At 39.7% G+C, this 23,537-nt stretch overlaps 1 protein-coding gene across 1 annotated transcript in view; it reads right to left on the bottom strand.

The window, feature by feature from the left end:
• Positions 1 to 4,635: 4,635 nt before the first annotated feature.
• Positions 4,636 to 23,537, bottom strand: part of TRHDE (thyrotropin releasing hormone degrading enzyme) — a 469,889-nt gene continuing 450,987 nt past the window's right edge. The window contains exons 15-18 of the mRNA XM_069957471.1: positions 19,186 to 19,353; positions 15,356 to 15,496; positions 14,553 to 14,634; positions 4,636 to 5,149 (exon numbers count right to left, since the gene is read on the bottom strand). Coding sequence (XP_069813572.1) covers positions 5,003 to 5,149; positions 14,553 to 14,634; positions 15,356 to 15,496; positions 19,186 to 19,353 — 538 coding nt within the window. The 3' untranslated portion in view covers positions 4,636 to 5,002. The remainder of the gene's footprint in view (positions 5,150 to 14,552; positions 14,635 to 15,355; positions 15,497 to 19,185; positions 19,354 to 23,537) is intronic.

Here is a 23,537-nt window from a genome sequence, read left to right as displayed (position 1 = left end):
GTCTGCGCAGATTGTATATAGATTGAAAGGGCAAGGCAATAGAGTCCCTGATCTTTGGCAAGCAGTTGCAGCCAAGGTCTCTCTCCTCCTGCAGGCATATGCTCATACAATCCAGTCCTAGACCTACAAACATCATGGAAGCTGCAGAGGGCCCCCTTAAGGCTGGGGGCCCTGGGCAGTAGCCTAGTTTGCCCCCAATGCCAACCCTGCTAGGAGGCTGCTCAGCCTATGTGAGGGGAGAGAAGGTCTTACATGAGTTAGGGCTGCCAGGTAACTATTTATGCACTGGCTACATACAAAGGTCATGCACCCTCCACACTGGGACAGAGTTACTGCTGTTCTAGAATCAGAATTATGGTTCATTGGGGAGAAATAATCAGGTCGCCTATGATTGTATCCATGTTTTCCAGGCAGCCCTATGGCTATTTCCAGGAGGCGAGATTTAAGTGCCCAGTTTTCATAAGTGATTTCTAATCATTACCTTATAGCCAAGGATTTTAAACTAATGTTCTGCTGTCTTTAATGCTTCAGAATGAGACATTAACTCTCTAAAACAGCACATGGAGGATGCTTCATTGACTTACTTAAAGCGACACTGTCACCCCCTATTTGCATTTTGACTGCTCTCCACAGGTGTAAAGGGTAAATGTTATAGCTTTCATTACTTATTTTATATCACACCTCATGGTGCTTGTTCTGGTAAAAAGTCATTTTTATCACCTGTATATTGGTATATGTGGGCGGGACCTCACGGTCTATGTGCCACATCGCTCTGCCCCTAGCGCCACTTAGCCCCACCCCCATCCATGACGTCATTGTCGCATAAGAGCTAGGCCTAGAGCTTTAGGCTGGCTCTTCCAATGGCCGAAGAGGGGGCGGGGCCTACGAGATGATGACATTATGGATGGGGGCCGGGTTAAGTGGCGCTAGGGGCAGAGCGATGTGGCACATACGCTGTGAGGCCCCGCCCACGTATACCAATCCACAGATGATAAAAAGGACTTTTTTCCAGAAGAAGCACCATGAGGTGTGATATAAAATGTAATGAAAGCTGTTACCCTTTACACCTGTGGAGAGCAGTCAAAACGCAAAAAGGGGGTGACAGTGTCACTTTAACTCAGTTCATGTAAATTTCAAAAAATTCTGCTTGGCTTAATGTATTTCAAAATAAGTGGTCAGTGTCAATGAAAGCCAACTACATACAGATGTAGCCAGGGTTAACATGATCACAATGTTGCGTCAGGGATCATGTTAACCCTGGCTACATCTGTAATTGGACAGAGCCCCAATCCTGAGGGTGACCCAGATAAAGGTTGGGACAATAGGTATGCACTAGCCTGGGGCACCACTGCCTACTGCACTGGGAGAAGGGGAGGGGGGCAACTACTGGTGATCACTAGAGCTGAAGAGTATAATTCATTTCCTGAATGAGTGTTACCTTTAATACACATTATTTAAGCCAATGACCTTTTAACTGAACACTGAAGGCTGCTTTTTTTCCCTTTCTTTATTTAGGTGGTGGAATCTACATATTTTGTAAAGGGCACCTATTTACTGTACCTAATTAGTTAGAGGACCTGCTGAATAGGAGGATTTAGTGAAATTTATAGATGGCCACCACCAAACATATGCCCTTGCTGTGGCAATTGCACCCATCTGGCGCCTGCAAGATTAAACAATTCCTGGAAAACCTATAGCCAGTTACTTTGTTTGCTTTTGCTGTGCTTTAAGGTGCTTATACACTTGCCAGATATTGGTCAAATGAGCTTTTCAAGGAACACTCATTAATGATTATCAGTCTGTGTGAAAGGGACAGCTATCAGCTGACAAATGGTCAAATGCTTGTTCCAGAATCACTCAACAATAGAAAGCAAAGCTTGCACTACTCTTTCACTGTGACCAATCTTGTCAGGACAATGTTGCCCTTATGGAAATATTGTATTCACAGCATGATACACAGCAGTTCCAACAACAATCAGGTAAAAATTCACTCCAAATAGAAGTTAGTTAATGTGAAATTCACTCACTTGTTTAACTTTAGACTGTATTAAAGGGGTTGTCCGGCGATAAAAAATTATTCACAGAATAACACACATTACAAAGTTATACAACTTTGTAATGTATGTTATGTCTGTGAATGGCCCCCTTCCCCGTGTTTCCCCCCACCCACGCTAGACCCGGAAGTGTGGTGCATTATACTCACCGCATCTCGTGTCGTCCACGGTCTCCGATCGTCAGCAGTGACGTCTTCTTCGGGAGGCCGGCGGATCTTCCCGAGTGCCGGCCACCCTCTGCAGCGTCATCCGAAGCTCAGCCGCGATTGGCTGAGCATAACTGTGCTCAGCCAATCGTGGCTGATGACGCGGTCACGTCATCAGCTGCTCAGCCGCGATTGGCTGAGCACAGTTATGCTCAGCCAATCGCGGCTGAGCTTCGGATGACGCTACAGAGGGCGGCCGGCACTCGGGAAGATCCGCTAGCCTCCCGAAGAAGACGTCACTGCTGAGGATCGGAGACCGTGGTCGGCACGTGACAGGTAATGTATAGCGCACCACACTTCCAGGTACACGGGTGGGGGTGGTGGGACACGGGGAAGGGGGCCATTCACAGACATAACATACATTACAAAGTTGTATAACTTTGTAATGTGTGTTATTCTGTGAATAATTTTTTATCGCCGGACAACCCCTTTAAAGCATCATGGAAACAAATGCAGTGAAGGGAAGACAACAATTCAGTGTTTCCCAGTGACAGGCGTTCTGCACATAGTTGCATTTCTTGAGGCTAGTCGGAAGAGGCATGACCACACCCAAAACAGCAGTCACTGGGACATACTGGATTGTTGTTTTCCCTTCACTGCATTTGTCTCCATGATGCTTCAATAAAGTCTGAAGTTATAACAATTGCCTCTACTACGTACTATGCCACTTCGGTACCTGTTGTATGGCCAGTTTGGGGATTTATATAGCAGCTAATTAGTGTCTCATTCGGGACACCACTACAGCCACTGATTGATTGGCTGAGAGAGCCTGTTACTTCACAACTGGAGTGGCCTAGTACAGGCGGCAGTATAGGAGGTAAGTGTATTTTATTATTCTATTAGTTATTATTTTTTTGCTCTCCTCCTGGCCAAAGCACAAAGAAGTCCTGGCCAGGCAACCTCTTTAATAAGAAGAGAGGCACAATCTTGTAAATGTTATGAAGTTATTTGTTATGTAGTTTGATAAGACCTCTAAAATAAATTATCCCACATTTCCATTTATATTCCTAGAATCACATTCATTTAAGAGAAAATGGGTTTTGATACCTATTAAAGGGGTAATCCAGCGCTACAAAAACATGGCCACTTTTCCCCCTCTCTTGTCTCCAGGTCAGGTGTAGTTTGCAATTAAGCTCCATTTACTTCAATGGAACTCAGTTTGAAACCCCACCCAGTCTGGAGGCAAGAGAGGGGGAAAAGTGGCCATGTTTTTGTAGAGCTGGATAACCCCTTTAAAGATTCAGTGGCATTTACTTTACATCATAAAACAATGTGTATAAACAAAAAAAAATGGGTGGCTACATGGGTGGCTACATGGGTGGTTACAGAGGCTATATACAATCAGTCTCCATTCATAAGGGCCCTACTACATGGAGCAATAATCTGCATAATCATTGGCTTTTCGTGTCTTTTAGTCCTGACTCCTGATGAATCTGTAATAAAAATGATAAAGTTCATACAATGCCTCTCCCATTCCCTGATGTCTTCCTGTCTTCTCCACGCCCCCCCAGCCACCAGTGGAGCTTCAGAGCAGTCTCTGAAGTGACAAGCCGCTCAGCCAATCACTGGCTGGGACGGCTGCATTTAAATGCCCAATTAGCCCTCGTGTCGGCTAATGGTGGAAGTTCCCAGCTGCTAATAGAAGTTGGGAGCTGCACCAATCAGAGCAGGGTCATGGAGCGATCCCCTCTGAACCAATTGGCGCCATAACGTACCAGGCACGTCATAGGACACTAAGGGGTTAAGGGGTCACACTAGTTATCTAGTGCCCATGCATGCAATTTGGCCAAATTGCTCAATCACAGGCCATTAAACATTTGCTGCAATTGCTGATCCACCTGCGCTCGTTATTGAACATACATTGGCCTGTGTAAAAGGACATACTATTTTGGTCAGTATTTATTTAACCAAAACCAAGAGGGGGTTGAAACAGTGCAAATCTTTCTATGCAAGTTTCAATTTCTTTTGTTGTGACCAGATGTTAACCCCTGGATACAGTACATTACTAGTGTGACACACTATTTGCTTCTAATAATTCATTTAAGTTCAAAGCCGACATTCACATTAATTTTACCTTTTTCATTAACTTAAAGCACTGACAAAGGCATATTAGAAAAGCAATATAAATCATTTATTATGTATGTATATATTACATTGTTTAGCTCTCAAAATATTTTGTAGTTTTTAATAGAAATATCAATCACTGCTAGACAATCTGTATACACGTACAATGAGGTTCTGCATATTTGCAGTGCTAGTTGTCATAGGATATTTATCCTTTATTCTAAGTTCTTGATTACACTGATTGTCTTATATATATATATATATATATATATATATATATATATATATATATATATATAGTAATTGTGCTTTTGCATAATGCCCCTCTTGATGTAACGGCAGTTCAAATACAAAACTGAACAGTAAAGGTAAGCATGCTGGAGTACACAGGCAGACTACACAACCATGCACAAAATATAGGTTGAAAAGAGTAACATCAACATGCGTATGTATGTAATGTTTTCCTAGGAAGCCAGGATGATGTACTATATTCTTTTATAGTCAGTTTACTTGAAAAAGTTTCTTCTGGTTTGAAAAAGAGCCAAGTGCAAAAATATAGTAGGTCACATTGTGCCCCATTTTGCTGTTTCCAATAAATTTTACAGCATGCATTCTGGTCTTTTCCAAGAAATAGTACTCTGTTGGAGAGTCTGGATAAGTACTTAGAGGTTTAAAAGTTTATTGTTTCAGTGTTTTCCTTAACCACTGAAAGAGCTCTTCCCTGTAGAGGAGTTGCCATCGTACGTTTGCATCTACAGTTTCAAGGGCTCGAGACAGAGGAGCCACTGCTGATCCAACTTTATGAAGTTGTATAAAACTCTTCAGCTGGAAAATACAACAAGAATAAATAGTTAAACGAGTAACACTTTGCAGAACTAAAGTGAGGACATGATGTAATTATTAAATACTGTTTATCTCTACATATATAGGCTCTGTTCACATAACATAACTTCTAACAATTTGCAACAATATCCGTGATTAATACAAAAGTTACCTTGTACTGAAGTCAGAGGGAATCCAGGACGGAGTGTATGTACATAGTATACACTCTGGCTGAGATTCCTCGCGTCCGCAGGAAAAAATACATATGTCAGTTTTGTGTGGCTGCTATTCATTGAATAGCGGCCGCACAACACTGATAGCTGACACGATGGAGAGTGCAGCTCCGGCTGCACTCTCCATTATCGGCTATGGTCAATTAGGATGCAGGTGCACACAAATGTGCCTGCATCCCAATTCAGTACAAATGAAGGTCATCCAGCCTTACACCGGCCATTCTGTGACACGGCAAGGTCACAAACGCCCAGTGTCTCACGCAGTTTGAACCGGTCATACACAGTGAGGAAAATAAGTATTTGATGCGTTGCAAATTTTGCAAATTTTCTCACTTAAAAAGAATGGAGAGGTCAATCATTTTTATTGTAGGTAAACATCCACCGTTAGAGACAGGATCTCTCAAAAAAATCCTGAAAATCAAATTATATGATTTATAAATAATTAATTTGCATTTTATTGCATTAAATAAGTATTTGATGACCTACCAACCAGCAAGGTTACTAGCTCTCACAGACCTGTTAGTTTTTCTTCAAGAAGTCCTCCTACTCTGCACTCATTAACTTTAATTTGCACCTGTTTGAGCTTGCTATAAAGAAAACTCAACACACTCAATCAAACTCCAACCTCTCGACCATGACAAAGACCAAAGAGCTGTCTATGGACACAAGGGACAAAACTGTAGACAGGCTGGGATGGGCTACAGAATAATAGACAAGCAGCTTTGTGAGAAGTTAACAACTGTGGGTGCAATTATTAGAGGATGGAAGAAACACTTGACTGAGATATCAATTTTTCATGGTCTGGGGATTCATGCAAGAACTATAAGTCTACAAAACTGGGCATACAGGATCCAACTCAACTCTCTTTCCTGTATGTCCAGTTTTGTAAACTTATAGCCTGAGAGATGCCATTTGCTAGTATAGGGACCAGCTCTCTGGGGTTCACCTTAACGTGGTGAGTTAGTAATTCTATTTGATCAAATAGTTTGCTATGAACTTCATTTTAATTTTTTTTAAATGTTTTTAATCGTATGTATGCTGGAGAGAGTATATATGGTGAGTCCTGACACTTGAAGGTTGCTGCAGCATTTTTCTATTTTTGTCTGTATGTAAGCACTGCAGTTTGAAAACTGCACAGTGTGAACAAGTGTTTGTGGAGTGCTGGCTATTCGTTTGCTTTCTGACTTACAGTATAATGTATATGAGACCCCAGCAAGAGAAGAATCACCAGTAATAAGAGCCCAAGTGTCAGGCCGATGCATCTGAGTGATGATGATAACTAGAGATGAGCGATTTAAACAAAGTGAAATGCTTTGTTTGATCTGCCCTCCGCTCATCAAGCCACCAGATTGTCAGCGCTGCTCTGCTCCATGCCGCTCCACACCAGGTGCTGGGAAAAAGCTGGATCCAATCCTGGGAAACTGGGAGAAGTTTCCCAAGATTGTATCCAGCTTTTCCCGCCATTCTGGGAGGAGTGGCAGGAGGCGGAGCAGCGCTGACAGTCCGGCTTCTTAATGAGAGGAGCGCAGATTAATTGAATCGCTCTGCCTTCGTTTAACCCCTTAACGACCGCGGGCGTAAGTGTACGCCCCCAAAACCCGTGCCTTAACGCAAACGGGCGTACATTTACGCCCGCGGTTTCCCCGATCGCTGCATGTATAGCAGGCCATCCCTGCTTGTCGGCACGGGGGGTGATTAACCCCTCCCGTGCTGACGATCGCCGCTATTGGCTGATCAATTCAGATCAGCATATGGCGGCGGTCTGCAGCTTTCCGGGTCACCGGTGACCCGATGGCCCGGAAAGCAATGGCGGTCAGTTCTGTCCGAGGACGACACCGACCGCCATTACTGTTAAAAGTAACGGTGGCCACGGTGCCACGTCCCGATCGCGGCGATATAAGTACCCCATGAAAGGGTTAAATACCTGCTGTGGACACCTCAGCTAGGTATCTGAGGTGCCCAGAGCAGGTATTGACCCATACTCACCGGATCCAGCGTCCCGATCGCGTCTTCCGGGTTCCGAACGCGACTTCCGGGTTCCGAACGCGTCATCGCCTTCGTCGGCGTCTTCGTCTTTTTCCGGCGGTCCCCATCGGTAATCATCGGCTCCAGCGTCGTCAAACTTCGGCTTTTTCCGGAATTGGCGTTCTACTGCCCCCTAGCGGCTGATAAGTGTATATAATACACATATCAGTAGCTATAGGGTTGAAGAAAGATTTTTTTTTTTCCCAATTTTTTTCTATTTTCCTCACCCTATCGCCGCTGAGTGCTGATCAGCATCGCACGTAAGTGCGCCGCTGATCAGCAACTCCTCCTTTTTGGCGTAGAGTGTTTTTTTCCTATATCCTACAGCCACGGTCTGCTTATAAGTGCCGCACATAAGTGCGCCATTTATCAGCAACTCCTTTCTTGGCGTATTTTTTTTTTTTATACTTAATGTTAAAAAAACATGTAAAAAACACCATTACACTACACGGAATAAAGTTTGACACTACACCACTACATACCCCATATACTAGTCCCCGTATAAAGATGACCCCCAGGGTGTTTTCGGTGTCGGACGCATACGCTATTATTGCCTCCGACACCGAAACAGCCAGTGAGGATGAATGGGGGGTCCTTCGTTCCTCCATTCATCCTCATCCTCATCATCCAATGACGTATCTGGGGGTAGCGTAGCGTACGCTGCCCCCCAGACACGTCTTTTCCGCCAGTACCGTCCCAATAAGAGATCACGGTATGGCGTGAAATTCTACAAACTCTGTCAGAGTACCTCAGGGTACACTTACAGATTTAGGGTACGTGCACACTGCGGAATGGCGAAGAATAACCCTTTGTGCATTCCGCAGCTGGCACCCGCCGGCGGACTGATGCAGGCGCGCGTCTCAACCAGTGTCATAGACTCCATGTTATGCTTGGGCGGATTCCATCGTCCGTCCAAAGAATGAACACATTTGACGGAGAGCGGAATCCGCCCGTGCATAGAATGGAGTCTATGACACGGACGGAGACGCGCACCCGCATCAGTCCGCCGGTGGGTGCCAGCTGCGTAATGCACAAAGGGTTATCCTTCGCCATTCCGCAGTGTGCACGTGCACTTAGAGTGTATGAAGGAAGGGACACCCAAATCCAGCCCCCAGATGCCCCCCCCCCATCCTCGGAGTTAGTGGGGAGATCGTTTGGGTACTGATCTTCCCACTGCTGGATAAAGGTTACCACCTGTACGGGGATAACTTTTATACCAGCACCCCCTCTTCCAGTCCCTCGCTGCCCTGTAGCTTGCGGCACGATCCGAACATATCAGAAGTAGTAATAGAGCCCTAATATTTAGCAGCCATGGAGCGGACCCAGCGCTTCTGGATGTGAGGGACCCCGTATCGCACCAGGACAACATTTTCCAGGTGACGTCCCCCACACTGGAAAACAGGAGACCCCAGAAGAAGTGCAGAGTGTGGCGTAACAGGGAGATCAGGAAGGACGCCATTTTCCAGTGTGACGCCTGTCCTGATCCCCCCGGCCTCTGCATACTGGATCGCTTCAAGGCGTACCACACGTCACTGGGGTTCTACATTATCTAAATTCTGTCCCTTATTCCTATTTCAGGGGTCACGTTGATCCAGGGATTATTCTGATCGCCATTATGGAGTCGGGAAGGAATTTTTTCCCTGTGATGAGGCTACTGTCGTCTGCCTTACGAGGGTTTTTTGCCTTCCTCTGGATCAACACAGGTTGAGTTTGATGGACACCTGTCATTTTCAACCTTATAAACTAATAATTGGCCTAATACCTCCAAATAAATTAGAATTGTCCCTTTTTCCCCAGCTAAATAGGTATGGCCGCCATTCCCATTAGAGGATGCCATGATGCAATTACAGAGCCTCTGTGCGGTCAGGACAGTAGAAACCCCCGACAAGTGACCCCATTCTGGAAACTACACCCCATAAGGAATCTAAGAAGGGGGGCAGCGTGGATATGGCCCCCTGGTGACGGCCACATTTGGGACGTGAAAATGAAAAAAATTGTATTTTTTATTTTCACGGCACATGTTCTACATATGTGCCTGTTACCAGTGGGGTCCATATGCTCACTGCACCCCTTGTTAGATTCCTTATGGGGTGTAGTTTCCAGAATGGGGTCACTTGTGGGGGGTTTCTACTGTCCTGGCAGCACAGGAGCTTTGTAATTGCGACATGGCCTCCATCCTCCATTCCAGCCTCTAAATGGCGCTCTGTCCCTTTGGTGGCTTGCCCTGTGCCCATATGGCACATTATGTCCACATGTGGGGTATTTTCGTACTCAGGGGAAATTACCCTACACGCTTTGCGTTTATTTTCTTTTTTAACCCCTTGTGGAAATGGAAAAAAATCAAGGCTAGACCAACATTTGGTGTAATTTGTTTTAAATTTTTACTCTAAATCATTAATCTTGTCTTGATTTTTTCATTTTCACAAGGGGCTAAAAAATAAAAAAAACACAAAATTTGTAGAGCAATTTCCCCTGAGTACGAAAATACCCCAAATGTGTACATAAAGCGCCATGCGGGTGCAGGGTAAGCCTCCAAAGGGAAGGAGCGCCATTTGGTTTTTTGAGGCTGGATTTGGCTGGAATGAATTTCGAGGGGCCATGTTGCATTTAAAAGGCCCCTGTGTTGCCAAGACAGTTGAAACCCCCCACAAGTGACCCCATTATGGAAACTACACCCCTCAGGAATGTAACAAGGGGTGTAGTGAGCATATGGACCCCACTGGTGACGGGCACAAATATGGAACAATGTGGCGTGAAAATGAAATATTACATTTTTTACACTATAATGTTGGTCTAGCCTTGAATTTATTATTTTCACAAGGGGTTAAAAGAGAAAAAAACACACAAAATGTTTAGAGCAATTTCCCCCGAGTCCGTAAATACCCCACATGTGGACATAAAGCGCCATGTGGGCGCAGGGCAAGCCTCCAAAGGGAAGGAGCGCCATTTGGATTTTGGAGGTTGGATTTGGCTAGAATGGATGATGAACGCCATGTCGCATTTATAGAGCCCTTGTGCTGCCAAGACAGTGGAAACCCCCCACAAGTGACCCCATTCTGGAAACTGCACCTCTCAGGGAATCTAACAAGCGGTGCAGTGAGGATATGGACCCCTTGATGACAGGCACATTTTTGCCGTGAAAGTGAAAAAATGAAATTTTTCACTTTCACGTCACATTGTTCCACATTTGTGCCCGTCACCAGTTGGGTCCATATGCTCACTGCACCCCTTGTTAGATTCCTTGAGGGGTGTAGTTTCCAGAATGGGGTCACTTGTGGGGGGTTTCCAGTGTTTTGGCAGCACGAGGGCTCTGTAAATGCTACGTGGCCCTTGAAATCCATTCCAGTGAAATCCAGCTTCCAAAAGCCAATTGGCGCTCCTTCCCTTTGGAGGCTCGTCCTGCGCCCGCTTGGCACTTTATGTCCACATGTGGGGTATTTCCGTACTCGGGAGAAACTGCGCTACATGTTTTGTGTTTTTTTTTTTCCTTTTATCCCTTTGTGAAAATGAAAAATTGAAGTCTAGAACAACGTTTTAGTGTAAAAAATACTTTTGTCTTTTTTCACGCCATATTGTTGGGAAAATCTGTGAAGCACCTGTGGGGTCCAGATGCTCACCGCACCCCTTGTTACATTCCTTGAGGGGTGTAGTTTTCTGAATGGTGTCCCTTTAGGGGTGTTTGTTAGGTTTTGGCACCCCAGAGCCTCTGCCAAGCTGAAGTGATACAGTCAGAAATGACCAAATATAACGGAGCCATTGAAATGCACTAGGCGCTCCCTTATATCTGAGGCTTGTGGTTGCGTCAAATAGCGTAATAGGGTCACATATGGGGTATTTCTATAAACTGCAGAAACGGGGCAATAAATATTGGGGTGCATTTCTCTGGTAATAAGTTTATAATTATGAAAAATATTGGATTACAATAAAATCTCTGCACAGAAAATTAAAATGTTCAAATTTCTTACACACTTAGCTTTTATTTCTGTGACTCCCCTAAAGGGTTAAAAACTTTCTGGATCTGCTTTTGCAGAGTTTGGGGGGTGCAGTTTCTGAAATGGGGTGCTTTGTGGGGCTTTCTAACATACAGGCCCCTCAAATACACAGGTCCCTAAAAATATCTGATTTTGAAATTTTACAGAAAATTTGGAAATTTGCTGCTAATGTTTTACGCTTTCTATTGTCTAAAAAAAATGAAATATAGTTTAATAAATGCTGCCAACATAAAGTAGACATGTTGCTAATGCTATTTAATATATAATTTATGTGGCATAACCATTTTCTGTATAAGCAGAAAAGGTTTAAAGTTGGAAAAATGCATTTTTTTACAATTTTTCACGTTATTTTGGTTAAAGATTCGTTATAAGTATTGACTCCAATTTACAAGAAATGTGAAGTACAATATGTCACGAGAAAACAATCTCAGAATCAGGCGGATAGGTAAAAGCATCCCGAAGTTATTAATGAATAAAGTGACACAGGTCATATTCATAAAATTTGCTCCGGTCCTTAAGGCCATTTTAGGCCCGGTCCTTAAGGGGTTAAATCTACGATTCGCTTATCTGTAATGATAACAAGTAGATGAGAGATAAGGATTAAATGTCAGGACTCAGGAGTGTGGTATTCAGTTTATTTCAGGACCGATACTCACAAGAAGGGGAGGGAAAGGATAATGTGATTTTGTATAGGGAGTGTTGGCGTAAATAATTCCCTTACAGATGGGTTTCCCCAAAGATTATAAGATGATTGCTAGGGGTCCCAACAGGGCAACAGATTAATTGCCCAGAGGCCCTTCAAACAAATTGGACTTGTCAAAAGTTAAGACCACTTGAAAAAAATGGGACAAGTGTCTTATCCTCTGGAGGACCTGAGGTTTGAAACTTTATAATTTTCAAAATACAGTATTAAACCCTGGATAAAAGCGTCACACACCTAAATTAAAATAAATGACTTATATCTTCAAACCAGAACGTTTTTATTAATCTCTCCCTATTTGTCAGTTTGACAGACAATATTTTAAAGCAATGCTTGTGGAACTGCATCAAATTTAAGAAAAAAAAATGTTGCTGCTTTTGTAAAAGACAATTTAAAAGGTTGTCTCATTTTTGCTGACATCAGGCTCATTATTAATAGTGGTTTCATTTTCATGGCAACTATTGAAAGAAAATAAAGTGTATAGGCAGTGAGGAGGAACTGTTTTAATAAGATTTTTTTTTATTATTTGGCATAAGGTTTTAAGTTTGTAATAAATGTCTAATGAGATACTTTATATTTGCACTGCATTTCAAGTGTTTATGCCATAGTGAAATTACTTCTCAAAAAGAACATCTAACATGACAGACATATTAGTTATATTACCCTAGTACTGTATATACATATAGTTAGCAGAGTCACACCAGTAAGTACTTCCCACAGTCTTTTTAAAGTGCCAAACAGAGGTGTTTAAAAGAAAACACAGTGAAGAAAATTCTGTGAAGTTACATACACTTGGGCTTAGATTTATCTGTCTGTCTGTCTGAGACAAAAATTGGACAATTTATCACATCTCATTTTTATAAATAAAAGCGGAGCTGTGGTTGATTGTATTTGTCAGATTTTTAGTGCAGACATATTGATAAATCTGGACCTCTTTACTGCCTTAGAAATTGAGCCAAATACTACATCAGATGTTTCTAACTGGCTCTTGGGGATTATGTGACACACCAAACCTTAGGGGAGAGTTCTCTTCATGTAATTGCTCATCCCAGTATAGTTATATTTAAGTGTCATCCAGTTATGATCTCATTTTTAAGTTTGTCAGTTCATATGAATGTAGATTTTTTTTTTTTTTCAAGATTCATCCAGACTTGTTGTAGGGAATAATATTAACTCTTCTTTCTGACATACAGGCTCTGCCTTGTATCTAAGACTCACCATGTTATTCACATACATAGAAAGATGTCAAAAATAAAGATTTATTAACTATATGTTGATGCTTTGTGGATTTAGGTAATATATAGAGATGAGTGATCCAAAGCTCGGTAACCCGAATTCCGTATCAACAGTTTTGTCTAAACTCAAAGCTCAGACAGCTGGTTTTGGGCGAATCTGCTAAATTGGAGAAAGGAGGTTATATAGGATAAAGGATCATATGGCCTCAAGGCAGCCAGTAGTGCCTTTGTGTTAGCAATCTAACAATCAAGACAACTGCTGTGTACAAACAGGGAGTAGGGGAAGACAAAGACAGTGGGTCATAAAGCTAGATCGACACAGCAAATAGGTAGTACTTGCCACAACTACCCTAACTACCCTGACATTGCTTCTTGTGATACTTTTGTGTACATAAACACTGTCATTGGCATTGGCCACAAAAAAGGGATAATTTTTGTAACTTTTTTTTATTTCAAAAGAAAATAAATCTGCTACCCATTTACCCATACTCATATATGTTGTTGTACCATTAACTTTTTAGGGAACTTAAAAAGTAGGACTTTAGGAAGTCTTTTGACCGTAGCGAGTCTTTCCTGAATAGAATTTTTGGCTGAAGTCTGTCATACCAGACAAATCTAAATTCACTGATCTCTAGTGATAAATTTGACAATGTTGGTTGACTTAAGATAATGTTTAAATGTAAACATAAGTAATGTAAAAGATAAGATTTACACTATTGGGCTATGTTCAAAAATATTATTTTGGCCAGTATTTCGGTCAGTATTTAGGTTGGTATTTTTAGCCAAAACCAGGAGTGAAACTGACAGAGAAAAACTATAATGGAAAGATTTGCACAGCTTTTGTGTTTTCAACCCATTTCTGTTTTAGGTTGAAATAATACTGGCCAAAACACTGCATGCAAGCTTAGCCTAACAGTAAGTATTATATGTGGTGCAGGGAAAATGATTTTCCTACTTTTCAAAATTTGTAAAATTGATAACGATCAATCTGTTATGATTTCTAATTTCACAGATGGAAAATAAATTGTTTTCCATTGACTGGCCTAAAGAGCACAGCGTGCTGTATTTTTCAGCATGGCAAGTATATTTTCTGATGGAACAGGTGCAAAATTATAACACATAGAACAATTATTACAATTTCCTTGAAATTCCTTATTTTCAGTGCATTTAGTACATTTTAGTTATATTTTTGAATTCAACTAAGTCTGATGTTTGGTGTACCTCGTTCAATTCTTCTTCTGTATTCAGAAATTCTGTAACTCCACTAATAAGTTTTGAATTCATAAATAATGCCTCTCCATACCTAAAACAAAAAAAATAAATCATACATTGTGAAAAGGGAATATTCAGACATGCAGATGCATAGAAAACAGGCCATTGGTCAATTTGGAACACATTTAGAGCAACATTAGCAAACAGGCACATTTTCTATAGCAAAACTGTGTTTGCCAGTTGCCACATAAAATACAACAGATTATGAAATGCTAAAATATGGATAAAATGTAACCAGGAAATACATAATAGAATTTACATATAACATGCCTACTGTTGTCTTTAAAACAGAAGAATCGAAAAGGCAAACACACTGGTATGAACTTAGAGTAGACAGTCTTCAAAGTGTAACAGATTTATCAAACAACTTGCACCACATTGATACATTTGCCATATTTGAAGATTGTGTACTTTGTTTGCAAAAGTTTTAGCAAATGTGGGCTATTATTTATAAAGTTTGTTCCTGAAAAAAACTAAGAAATTTCTTAGATGCATAAAAATTATTTATTGTAAGCCAAGATAGAGTTGGTGTAAAAGATTTAAAGCAGGGATGGTAAACCTTCAGACCTCCAACTTTTACAAAACTAAAATCCCATCATACCTGGACAGCCAAAGTTATGTCCACTATTGCACCAATTGCAGTAAAAACTCACATTTTTAACAGCAATTGCAGTCACAAAAATTCAGCATAAATGCAATGTGTGAATGAAGGACAAAAATTCTGATGATTATCTTACAAAGACAGTTTATACCTGGCATTCAAAATTTTCCATTTATCCCTGAAAAATTTCCAGGCTAAGTCTCTTCCATGAGGATTTCTTGCTACATGAATTATAACATCTATGGCATCTTGATCCAGTACTACTTCAGAATTCAGGGAAAGGTTAAGAAGCCTTAAAATAAATATAGAAAAATGTGTTAATTTTGCTTTAAGAAAAACAAAAAGTTATTTTAAATAACAAAGGATGAACAGTAAAAAGACATATTAATTATTCTCTTTTCTATCTAAGAGCTATAACAATTTTATTTTTCAATCTACAGAAACATATAACAGCTTGTTTTTGCAGGGCCAAATGTACTTTATTTTGCCATAAATTAAACTGCCATACAGGACAAAATCCTTTGTAGGCTATGTTCACACTAAGTTAAAAAAAAAAAAGGTGTCCACTTTTTCCTTTTAAAATGACTTCCATTATTACCGCACTTTAATTGACCACAATACTATGCAGTGAAGTCAATGGAATGACGGCCGCTCAACGCCCTAAGTGTATCAAATAACAGATGTTGTTTGTGTGTACATCAAAATATGATTATGACAATAATTTGAGGATGTCTTTTGCAAACAACGGGCATTATTTTTTAGTTAGGCACACACGTTTTTCCCTTTAACACCATCCTTCTACAGACTTTACTATTAAATTCAATGGACTTTTCATTTTAAGACACACACAAAGGGCAATTAGTCCAGCTAAACAAGAATTATTGTAGTGACAGGGGCCAAAAACGCAAAATGACTGACATCATTTTTAACTCAAAATGATATACGTCACTTTAAAGAATAAGAAACTGAAAGAAAAAAAAAGTCCATGTGAACATAGCCAAAAAGTGCCATGTTCTCACCTCTAAAACGTGCCATAGGCTATGTTCACACAAAGTTTTTCTTTTCCATTTTTGAAAAGAAAAAATGACAAAATGATTTTGAAAATGATTTTCAAAATGAAGGACATCATTTTACTGTTGGGCCGCCCGTCAGTGTAATTATTCTAGTTTTGGTTTACTAATTTCCCTTTGGGTGTGTCTTTAACCCCTAGACGACCCTGGATGTACAGTTACGCCATGGAAGTCTGTCACCAGACGACCCTGGGCATAACTGTACGTCCAGGTTGTTTCTCCTGCCATGAAGCACGCTCTGGAGCGAAGCGCGCTTCATAGGAGGTGGGGGCCGGCTGAAGTGAGCAGTTGGCACCTCATCGTTAATGACAGGCTACAGCGATCGTGCTGCAGCATGTCATTAAACCCTTAAATGCTGCGCCGTTAAAGTGTAAGTGACAGGGCGAGTCCCATGTCATTTACCGATCGGGACCCCTGCAGAGTGGCTGTGGGGGTCCCGTTTGTTGTATCAGACCGCCAGAGGTCTCTTACCTTCCTCCGTGCGGTCTGATCGGCAATCTGCTCACTGAACCTGCACAGGCAGGCTCAATGAGCAGATCGCCTATTACACTGATCACTGCTATGCCTATGGCATAGCAATGATCAGTGTGTGTAATCAAACTAATTGATGTAGAAGTCCCCCAAAGGGGGTTAAAATGTGTAAAATAAAAGTTAAAATCACATTACCCCACAGCCACTCCCCCAATAAAAGTTGAAATCACCCCCCTTTCCCATTATATAAATAAAACATATAAAAATAAATAAACATATAATATACCCTAGTGTGTAATTGTCCGATCTATTAAAATATAACAAGCGTCATTGTGAACGGTGAACGGCGTACACGAAAAGAGGAAAAAAAGTGTGCGGATTACCGATTTGATGTTACATTACATAACATTATTACATTACATTATAAAAAAATTTATAAAAAGTGATCAAAACATCTGATCTTCACACATATGGAATTAATAAAAACTAGAGATCGTGGCGGAAAAAATGACACCACATACAGCCCCGTAGGTAAAAAACTTAAACCGTTATAAGCGTCACAATAGGCCCATTTTATTAATAATTGCCCAAAAAAAAAAAAAAAAAAATATATATATATATATATATATATATATAACAACATAAGAGAATCTGTGTAACCTGCATGTGGTCGCTTTTACCATATAAGTGCATTACTGTATGTAGACACAGGAACCCCCCCAAACGTTATACCCCCCCATATTGCATTCTTTTTTTACGATTTCACCAATTTATATCTTCATAAATAATAATTTTGGGATTCTGTCATACATGCTATGGTAAAATGAAAGATGTCATTACAAAGTACAACTATTCCATTGAAAAACAAGCCCTTAAATGGCTCTGTGGATAGAAAACTGAGAGTGCTAGAGCTCTTAGAAGGGGAGGAGTAAAAAATAAAAAACACTAAGATCAAAAATTGCGCAGTCCACTGGGTCATTTTGGGCCTGGTCCTCAAAGGGTTAATTAAAAAGCCATTACAACAGTGACCAGACGGTGAAAAAAGAAAAACTGTGTGTGAACAACTAAAAATAACATCCACTCTGCAAAAGGCATCCAAAAATAATTGTCGTGATCATTATTTTGATGTCCGCGTGGACAACGTCCGTCATTTTATATACTGTGTATATTGGACGTCTGTCATATTATTGTCTCCAATGCATTGCATTCAAGTTATTTATAATGCAGCAATATTGCAACGTCTTTTTTTTCTCTTTTTTTTTGATGTTGCGTGAACATAGCTCATATTTGTGGTGGGCTATAGTCTATGTGTGTATAGATCGGACAGGTTTATCACTTTTTGTTTCATTTTTTGATGGATATGATAGGACAAGAAAACTGCAATTCTCGCCTTTGGTATTTTTTAAGTTTACGCTATTCACTCTACGCTTTGGTAACATATTTTAATAGAATGAACATTTCAATATGTGGAGATATCAAACATGTTTACGTTTGTTTATTTTTTTTACTTTCTATTTGTAAAATAGAAAAAGGGGGTGATGTATACTTTCAGTATATGTTCACACAATGAACGGACGTAAATTAGCAACAAATAATAGCTTTTATAACAGCAGCCATTTTACATATAATCATAGCCCTAATTTCTTGTTAAATAATGTCTGTCCAATAAAATAAGCTGTCATTTTGACCAAGTGTGAACAAAGCTTTAAAGAAGCAGTCTAGCCATTTAAAAAATTTAACAGGCGGCAGAGGAGAACATAACAATCAATCATTGCTTACCCATCTTAGTGTTTGCAATGTGCCGCATGAAAGGCTCCGAGACCCGTGCGTTAAGACATTTTACTTTTGCGTTCTGATGACGTCACAACTTGGGGGGAAATGCCTATCTCAGCTGATGGATTGTGTGCTCAGCTAATTAGTGACTGCAATGGTGTTTCTCTCCTGTCACTAACTGGCTGAGTGGGCAGTCCATCAACTGGGTTATGACATCGGCTCTGTAGGAGATCCCAGTGGGGGTCCTGAAGTAAACATCCAGTGCTGGAGAAGCACGGGGAGAGGTAACTTTGAATAGTTTATGTTCCACCCTGCCCCTGACGTTTGAAAAAAAATCCACATGGCTGGACTTCTCCTTTAATATCACATATATTTACCATTATTTTCTCTGTTTTTTCTTGTAGTCTTGTAGTCTATTGGTCTTCTATACAGAACACTGTGATACAATTGTAGTTCAGTTGTACAATAGTAGCTACTACCCCAGCCCTTGTATGCCATACATGTACAAAATTTGTGGGGAAGCAGTTAAAAAGTCAAAGCTTGTTTATTTTTATTCTTATTATCTTTGCTTTCAATTTTTTTAAATTAAAAGTTTGATTATTTGTACAATTCTTCTTATATATATCCAATTATATGTTTTGAGTTAAAAATTTGTTAATCAACTGACCTGTTCAGTAGGTTTCTATTATCACTGCAGGTCAGTGCTTCCAGTAAAATCTTCTTTTCAGAAACTGCTGTGGTTGAATGAAACTTCATCCAAATAAACTCCCAAACATCTTCATCCATTAAGGAAACTCCTGTGCAATACACAATGTCCCGGACATTTGGTGGAATTCTAAAAAATAAAATACAAATATTAGATTTATTCAGTAGTAAATGTTTTTACTGAAATTGGGTTATTCTGGCACTTAAAAACTCTTGATAGTGTGCTGTCCTCATATAAAACATAATAAATATCTTATTCTTACCAGACCATGCTCCTCCCATGCATCATCTCAAGGTCAACCAAAACAAACAACCCTTAAATGATTAAATAAAGAAATTGCAAACCAATAGATATGACCAAAATCTGAATCCTTTATTGATGCATAAATCCAAAACCTATCCCATAAAAACAACATATACACATGAGAAACCTTAAAACAGGGTGCAGGGGACCATAACAAAATACATAGCAAAATCGCATTCAATTACACAAAAGGGGGAAACAGAAAATTACATAAATAATGGGATTCCAAATGGCTCAATCAATATGCCTTAAAGTGACACTGTCACCCCCTTTGTGCATTCTGACATATCTACACAGGTGTAAAGGGTAAATTTAGCGGTTTTCATACCTTATTTCATATCATACGTCATGGTGCTTGTTCAAGTAAAAAGTGTCCCTTTATCAACTGCAGATTGTATTAAGTGGGCGTGGTATAACAGCATTAGCGCCACTTAGGCCCCATCGGCCCCGCCCCTTGACGCCCATTGGTTGGCCGACGTAAAGGGGGTGGGGTCTAGACCTTTCGGCCAGCCTGTTCCAATGGCCGGCAAGGTGGCGGGCCAACGGTAGCATTATGGGCGGGGCTAAGTGGCGCTAATGCCGCTTAACACAATCTGCAGTTGATAAAAGATGACTTTTTACTTCAACAAGCACCATGACGTATGATATAAAATAAGGTATGAAAAACGCAAAATTTACCCTTTACACCTGTGTAGAGATGTCAGAATGAACAAAAGGAGCTGACAGTGTCACTTTAAAGTGCAATGTGCATAATACATAAAAATATCTGGTACTGAGTATGATTAAAGTATGAATCATATGGCTAAATTGCCAACAGAAAAAATCACATCCTCAGACCATTGCCATACAAACGGAATCCCATATCCCCTTATCATATGACCCCTGCACCTCACCCAGAAGTAGTGATGGCTGTGCTCAGCAGGGGATTAAGGCACTGCAGGAGGACACTGGGAGAGCATAGTGAGGTAAAAATAAAAAGTTTATGTTTTATATAAGGACAGCACAATATGAAAATGCTTTATGTTACCATTTAATGAAATCAAATAAATTAAATTAAAACTCCATGTAGTATGTAGCCTGACCATACCTTAGACAAATACAGTATTCATTTTGCTGCCCTGGCCCTTTAGTAAAACAGGAATGGTTTATGAGTTACTGATTCCTGATGCCTATCAATCAGGGCACATGCCCTAAAGTATGGTCTTAAATTAAATAGTTTACTATTCAAAGTGCAATTATCTGTTTAAGTTGTATTAAATGTTTTTATTTATAACTATATTATGTACGTAATGTCCCCCGTCCCCCGCATTAAAAACTTACTTGGGGTGTGGTCCCACAGTAAGGTTTTTAATAGCAATTGTTAAAGCCAAAGAAAGGAACAGATTAGATAAGGAGGACAGTAGGAGGACAGGAGGAGACTGAAAGTGTTTTTTCTTTTCAAATCCAGTCACGGCCCTGTTTTTATTAATTGCACTTAAAAACCTGAATGTGTTGAACAAAGTCACATAAAATAGTACATATTAAGACTATATTCCCACTACAAGAACAATCTGTGATTTAATAGGAAAAGGAAAATATTATTTGCAGCCTCTTTTTCCTGATAAAATCTTGTCATGGAAACATAGCCCTATAATGAAAACACAGATATTTATTAAGGAAGTACTCTGCTTTAGATGTAGCAAGTTCATTCCCTTTCCTCCCATAGCCCTTTTTCCCACGTTCATTTGTTTCAACCTTGAAATCATCAAGAAACTATATTGCTGTTGTTGACAGGTTTATTTTAGACTTGTTTATTCAAATGATGGTTTTGTAAGTGTATACCAGGTACTTATGATCTCTTTAAAACAGAGATACCTGATGTTTATTAACACATAAACATCTAAATAGCCTCATCCAAGAGTACTCAGTAGTTACTTTTGGCATTCGTGTGAGTTAATGAGCTGGAAGGGCTATTAAGATGTTAATTAGCAAATCTGACTCACAGTACATTCACATAAATTATTATAAATACTAGTAATTAGAAATTCTAAACAAATAATGAGAAAGTGTAATGCATGTATAGAATAATGCAAGATTGTAAAACTGTTATATAATTAATCAGAAGAGCTTCAAACGGTAGAAAAAAGAGCAATCATGTTATTTAAGAGTATGTTGTTTTTATACACCTATTGTATTTACTTATCCTTTTTATGAATAACAGGGAAAATTGTTTAAGTGAAATGTAAAAAAATAATACACATTGATTCATATTCAAACATTTGATGTCATTAAATGTCTACCTCTTCACAAATTTTTGTAAAAGTTAAAAACATCAGTATTTTTTAAAATCTATTTTTATAGGAATTGTTACACAAATCTGCTAATTTGTATAAGGTTTTACTGATTATTTTTTTACTTAAACTTTTTATGTATCATCTGGAAAAAAAAAGCAAAATAATGTAATAGTTGTTAAACTAACAGATACTTTTTGCAACATGTGTAAACCAACAGGTGACTTTTTATTTTAACAGTGGAACACTTTGTAAAAAGATTTTTACAGACATTTTGCGCTATACAAACGGTTAATTTTACTGTGTGTGAACATGGCTTTAGTCCCCTTGCAAGCATAATGAATAAATAAATTATAACTAATAACTAGCACAAGGGTCATAGAACCTACAGTGTCAGGCTATGTTCACACATTGTTTCAAGACAGCATCTGATGACAATCAGCAGGAGCTGAATTGTTATAGTTCAAGTTAATAATAATAATTTTTTTTGTATAGCACCAACAGATTCCGCAGCTCAGAGGTCACACGAGTAAGCCATCCAATGAATGTACACGCTGTTCCCGTGATGCCTGTGTTGTCCTACGGCCCGTCACAGCCTCCCTGCATGGTTATTAGCTAGGAAAAAAGCTCCATTTTCACTCGGATAAACAATTGTTGTCCATATTTTTCTCTCCTGTAATCAATTTTCTTTTAAATAAACAGATTTTTACTAATTATTTAGCAGAAATGATGAGCAAGAGTGAGCAAATTTAGTGAACTACATATTCAAGCTCTTCAGATAGCCATTCCTACCCTAGTATTATCAGCATTAATGATCTGTTTTATTAAGCATTAGCCTCTCTACTAACTTGGTTGCATTTCATCTTGGTGCTGCATTTTAAGGCAATTATCTGTATTTATTTTAAAATGTTTGTTGACAGAATTATTTTGTCTAATTGCAGTATAGAGAAGAGAATGATTGTGTGTATAATAACATGCAATCAGGCTATGGATTTCTACATAATACTGCAGAAAAGACAGTTAAGTCAATTTAAAAAGAAAATGGCACTGTAAACTGTGGTACAAAACAGGAATTTATATCAAAGGGGTTACCCGTGTTAAGAGAACACTATCAAAATCAGGGCCGTATTAACAGTTGCTGCTGGCCTAGGCACTAAACCTAAAGATGCCCCATCTTCACTCACCAATTGGTATGATTATTTTCTAACTTCTAAACATCATATTGATATCTGATCGGTCTTACCACCATATACCCCCCACCCCCCACAAAAAGACACCATATTTACTGGCAAGTCTGAAGGATAAGTGGGAGACAAAAAAATTAAAACAAAAAAAGTTGTTTCCTTCCCCCTGTTCCCTGGTGCTGCTCCCCTGCAGGGTGCTACCTTAGGCACCGGACCACGGGTGCCTAGTGGTAAATACGGCCCTGATCAAAATGGTACTGTTCAAACAAGAGGAAGAACAATTTCAATGTAAACATTATAATTAATTTTTATGGGCTATGTTCACACAACATCTACATCGTCTTCATGCAGTCATTATACTGAATGCAAATAAAAACTGTCTTATGCATTAAATGGCCACATCTTGCCACCAAAATGCCGGCCATCTAAAAAGACAGCTGTGAAATGGTCAAGAAAAGACATTGTGTGAACATAGCCATATTCTTTAATCCAATCATATTAATAAAATTTAATTAATAATTATAATAAGTCTTTAATCTTCTTGAGAAATTTGAGA

Source organism: Dendropsophus ebraccatus, chromosome 1 (genome assembly GCF_027789765.1).
Source record: "Dendropsophus ebraccatus isolate aDenEbr1 chromosome 1, aDenEbr1.pat, whole genome shotgun sequence".
Taxonomy (NCBI): domain Eukaryota; kingdom Metazoa; phylum Chordata; class Amphibia; order Anura; family Hylidae; genus Dendropsophus; species Dendropsophus ebraccatus.
The sequence above is the reverse complement of the archived record's forward strand: the minus strand, read 5'-3'. Positions and strand labels throughout refer to the sequence as shown.